Here is a 5,580-nt window from a genome sequence, read left to right on the forward strand (position 1 = left end):
CGTGTGCTCTTCCGATCTTCATCTCGATACGATCATTTTTGACGAAGTTACACTCTCTTGAATTTTGCCTATTTTTGGAGGCTAGAACAGGTGATCCTTTAATTTTTTGGACCAGTGTATATATGTATATATATTATATATGCTTATGTGTGTGTGTGTGTGTGTGTGTGTGTGTGTGTGTGTGTGTGTGTGTGTGAAAAATAATCTTAGATATAGGCTGCTTTCTTTTAAACATAAATCAACACAGATTAACACTCGAGCACATTCGAATCTTACATCGTGTGTATACGTGTAATCAAACAAAATGATGGAAGTTGCGGATGCGTTCTAATAATCGTTCAATTAACAAAAACAATTTAATTCTCGCCTTGAGAAAAGTCAAGGAATGTCAATTGATTTTGAAAATTGTAAATGGAAAGCACCCTCCTTCCCGTGCGTCGATTTGTGTTAAGTGCGTCGACTGTGTTTTTTAAAAGAAAAGTAGCCATAATTTTCTGTCGTTCATATTTTATTCAATGACTAAACTCCATGGATGGTCATGTATAATACCATACTGTATGTCCAATAGATGTTTTCTAAGCATCTGATAAATTGCTTCCGGTTGTTCCGTCGTTGGTATATGCAACCCTTGACCTTGGAAGTCAATATAAGATACGGGACTTACTACACATGCTGTTCCTGCTCCGAATATTTCCAACAGCTACAAAAAAAAACAAATTAATTGTAATATTAAACAATAAAATAAGAAAAAAAACAACAAGGTACATATTAGGAGTGTAAATCTTACCCTGTTCTCTGAATTTAATTGTATGATTTCTTTCATCGTAATAGATCTCTCCGTAACTTTAAATTGATTCCATTGCCTAGCTATACTTAGAAGCGAGCTTCTTATAATTCCGGGCAAGATCAAACCATTTAAGGGTGGTGTAAGTAATTCCCTTTCTATTGAAGATAATAATCGGATTATTAAATCGGGTTATTCCTCATTATGATGTTTTTAACAAACATTTTACGAGATAAATTTCACTAAAAAGCTTCTTACCTCCATTATCATTTATATAAACAACGAAGACATTCATAGTACCAATTTCTGTAAGTTCATTGTTTTCGCCGTACAGCCACAATACTTGCTGCAAACCTTTTTCGGTGGCTTCTTGTTGAACATGAATCGTAGGTCCATAATTACTACCTAATTTAGAATCACCACAACCACCAGGCCATGCTCTCGTATATCTGGGATCTGCAAGCAGGGAAACTCCGACTTGCCGATCTGTGGCTTTAAAATAAGATCCGACAGGAGATAGGATTACATACAATAAAGCTGAATCCGAAGTTGCGACTCCAAGTGTAGGCTATATAAAGACAAATAAAATGTGCTTAAGTTAGATTAAAAAAAAAATTTATTGAAATTTAAGAACGCAACATCACTTGAAAAAATATTTTATATATGCGTTAATTGTTAGTAGTTTAAATTTAAATTTAATTTTATTCTATTTAATTCATAATATGAAAGCAAACTTTTAATTTATATATTCAAAACATTGTTTGTTAAAACACCATTTAATTAAAAATATCAAATTAGTTATAACATATTTTTGATCACTTCAAATAAATGTATATAGTTGTATTATTATGTTATAATATAATTTGAAAAGCAGAAATTTATTGCATCAGCTATTACACTAATTTATTTCATTGGCCACATTGCACAATTTATATCAGAATTTACACCAGAAATAGTTATGCGACTTCTTCAAGAAAGTCACAAAAATCAAATTATGAAAAAAGGAAAAATTTCTCTGAATGCTGTAGATGTTATCGTAGAGTCTAAATAAATACTCTGAAGCAACACTTATCTTGCAGACAGGAAGTTAAAATATTAAAGTTAAATAAAAAATATTTCACGTGTTGAATTAATGTAATAGTTAGAGATATTTAAAATATGTAATATATTAATTTATGTTACTTTTGTAAAAAATTACAAAAGTAAATGCAGGTAAAAGATTGAGAAATATAATAAAAAAAATAAATGTATTTTTTATTAATTACGTATTAATATGATAAGAACTGATATGATAATTATGATACTCATGAAAGTGACGTCCAACTATATCAAATTTATCGGAAAAAAAAGAGAAAAAGTTTTTTGAGTGATAAGTCAAGATTACATCCAAATAACATGATTGTAGAGGCATGCATCATCTCGTAACATATAACTATGCGCAACAAAAGGCTGTGATTCCATTTATCACATATTATCGTTAGTTAAGTATTGAGAAATATAATGATTATTCTCGCGCGCGTATATAGCAGTCTTGATGACGTCCGTGACATAAGTAATGCACGAGTACTGTTTCTTGCTGATTATATGTTTGTGTAATTTAATGTACAATCAGCCATGCAATTGCATCATTTGTTGTAAAATAGTATTACAATGCAAATTATAATGAATTAAATACTAGCAGGATATTACTCTATAACACGTTCTAATCACGTAATAATTATACAATACTTAAATAGTACTTACATCGATGCCGATAAGCGTAGGACGAATGTAAAGACTAGAGGCGGTAGAATGTGGAACCCATTCTTGATCTATACTAATCAATCTGCAAATGCACTTAATTAATTCATCCCCTCTGAAAGGAGGCAGACCAGCTCTTATTGCTGAATTATTCATTCTCTCCATATTTAGCTCTGGCCTAAACAACCTTATTTTGCCATCAACACCTCTATAAGCTTTCATACCTTCGAACAACTGAGAAAAGATTTATATACATATTACTACTGCCAAGTTAAAGCACACAAGAAATTTTATCTCCGTAATAATTAATATACGTACAAGTTTAATAATCTTTGCATATCCTATAGTTTTAAACATGTTATTGAATCTAATTTCACAGATGATAAAATACCCTTCAATTGTGATTATCGTTCGAATATTTTTAATAGAAGAATTTCAAAAATTTCTATACGAAAATTTAATTTGACAAAAGAAAATTTATCAGCTTTACTTAGATATACTAACAATTAGAAAAATAATTCTATCTGTATCAAATAATTCTATCCTAATTGTACTAATTATTGAAATAAGAATACATTGACATTATAAGCACTGCGAATTATATGTACATAATTAGATATAGTAACAAAGACAGAAACAGATATTACATTTCATACTTACAAGAAATATTGCTTATATAGTTAAGCAATTTTTCAACAAAAAATATTGCTTAATTAAATAAGCAATATTTCTTGTAAGTACGAAAGAAATCTATTAAAATATTAATATATAATAAATAAATAAGGGAAATAAATTACTAAAAATAAATTACTTTTTTAAATTCTATGTTACATTATTTTTGCAATATAAAATATTATATATACCTCCACAGCGTAATGAAGCACTTTCGCAGCTGGATGAAGAACTATATTTTCGAAAGGCATAATTTCTGGTGCTTGCCAGCCGTTCATACCTTCGTAATAATGTATTTTGAGCATGTGATCAGTGAAATATTTCCCAAATGAAAGCTGATTAACATCGGGTTTAGGATTTAGCTGATCTGGACCAGCGAGACGGACAGATAAATCTGCATACTGCAAATAAGTTACACTTTCACTTTCATCTATACTACATTTAATTACTTAATTATTGCTATCGTGTCAAGTGAATACCTTAAAAAAACGTTGCGGTTGTATAGAGTTCTTGTCTTTGGTTTTTAAAGAAGAGCTCCACCTAACGCTCTGCTGCAGCTGATTAATCAGATTTCCAAGGGATAAAATCTAAAAGAAATATGTACACTTATTTCTATCTCTATTAATAAAGAATGCATATTTTCGCAATAAACAATTATTTATTATATGGAAAGTAAAAATAAGACTAAAAAATGTAATGCCCTTATCACACTTTGGACAGATATGCATTTAAAAGAGAAAAAAGTAATCTGTTATGAAATTAGATTACCAGATAGAAAAATATGTATTGATAAGAGAATCGCACCATTGCAATTCTATATACTCATTGACGTAAATATCAGCTAAGCACTATATGTAAATATATTTATTCGATCGTTCGATTAGTGTTACTTGCAAAATGCAAATTTTAATATTTTTGAAGGAGTAAAATAAGTTGAAACATTATCTTCTAGACTAAACTTTGCGCTACATAGAGGCAAGACTTATATTACAAATGATATTTGCATGCATGACCGACGAAAATTAAAAGTTTTTAAAATGGATCTTCGCTTTTCAAGAACTTTCAAGACTAAATTCTTTTGACCAATAAGCATTCTTTCAAAGATTTATTTAAAAAAGAATATAACACAATAGACTGCAAGTTGAAGGTCACACGTTTCGTTATAAAACATTCATTATTTCTTGAGGAAAATAAAGAAAAAATATAAATTTAAAAAGGAGAATGTTAAGTTTTTTTTGCTGTTTTTTGACTGACACTTGTAAAGAAATTCTGTGTACAAATTATATATTGCTTTCCATTTGGTGACACAAGTCGTTCTGTCTTTATTACGCATTAAATATCAAGAAAAGTAGAATAATGTTTGTGTCGCCTTTTGTCATTAAATGAAAAGCACTCATTAAAGGATTAGTTAAGCGGAATCGGGTGGTATATCGTTTATCTTAGGGAAACATCAGGGACATGGAAGAAATCATGATTAAAGACAATAATCTCACATTTATTAATAAATTGTTAAGTAATCATCAAGACATCGGAAATTAAGCAATAACCATTCTATTATTGTTACTTAAAAACGTATAATTTAGAGAGCATTTTCGGATTATTAACAAGCGACAAAGAGTTTGAGGTAAGTTGCGAATCTTTCTCCTTGACTTTAAATAACATGAAAATATTTCTTATTAAGTTATATGTATTTAAATAATACAATCATTATTAAAAAATAATAATTCTTGTTGCTTAATTCCTTGGATCTTGCTCTGATTTTTATTGTCTTTGATCACAATTTCTCTATTCTCGATGTTTCTCCAAGATAAGCGTTATAGCACTTAATTCTGTTTACGTGATATGTAATTTGTACATCTCAGTATACATAGTCGGTTCTTTTCTATTTTAAAACTGTCTTAAATAATGTCTTAAGATAATAATACTTAGTTGGCTTATGACATCTTAAGACTATATTTAAGATCTTAAAGTCTTAATTATAAGAACCGATTATAAATACCGATCTAAGAATTCTTCTCATGTTAGCCGAAAAATAGCCAAAACTTAACATTTTCATCTTAAGATAAGAATGTGGTATAAGCTTTAAGATAAAAAACATACTGTAAAAAAATAATAACACAATAATAAAATAACAATAAAAGATTCTAGAGACGGAGAGTTGTGACATATAATATTAGTTGTAAAAGATTCTTTTGTTTTAGCCATTTCTGATTAAAACATTTTAAAAACCATGTGCTTTGATTAAATAGCAGGAAATTCTTATCGAAAGAAACCGTTTTGCTTATTGATAACGTACTTATTATTCTAATGAAAATGACATTTCATCGTTCCAACGTTTCATCCTTTTGATGACATTAGCAAGGTTTTTTCAATACAATTAGAAT

At 29.0% G+C, this 5,580-nt stretch overlaps 1 protein-coding gene across 1 annotated transcript; it reads right to left on the reverse strand.

Annotated features, from left to right (window-relative positions):
* Positions 1-202: 202 nt before the first annotated feature.
* On the reverse strand, positions 203-5,216 carry LOC105449077 (branched-chain-amino-acid aminotransferase, cytosolic). Its single transcript, XM_011688073.1, has 7 exons — positions 5,196-5,216; positions 3,676-3,783; positions 3,388-3,597; positions 2,528-2,758; positions 1,043-1,352; positions 788-942; positions 203-700 (listed from the first exon to the last, which is right to left on the reverse strand). The coding sequence occupies exons 1-7, from the start codon at positions 5,214-5,216 to the stop codon at positions 509-511; spliced, it is 1,227 nt and encodes a 408-aa protein (XP_011686375.1). The 3' UTR covers positions 203-508.
* Between the last annotated feature and the right edge of the window lie 364 nt (positions 5,217-5,580).

This window comes from Wasmannia auropunctata, unplaced genomic scaffold (assembly GCF_000956235.1).
Source record: "Wasmannia auropunctata unplaced genomic scaffold, wasmannia.A_1.0 LD336078.1, whole genome shotgun sequence".
NCBI classification, from domain to species: Eukaryota; Metazoa; Arthropoda; class Insecta; order Hymenoptera; family Formicidae; genus Wasmannia; species Wasmannia auropunctata.

What these genes read in the sequence shown, in the direction of transcription:
- LOC105449077 (XM_011688073.1), bottom strand. Translation starts at nt 5,216, where the DNA reads ATGAGAAGAATTCTTAGATCG. An exon ending in AACCGCAACGTTTTTTTAAG is followed by an intron (nt 3,598 to 3,675) that starts GTATTCACTTGA and finishes ACTTATTTGCAG; the next exon opens with TATGCAGATTTATCTGTCCG. An exon ending in AATTAAATTCAGAGAACAGG is followed by an intron (nt 701 to 787) that starts GTAAGATTTACA and finishes TTTTTTTTGTAG; the next exon opens with CTGTTGGAAATATTCGGAGC.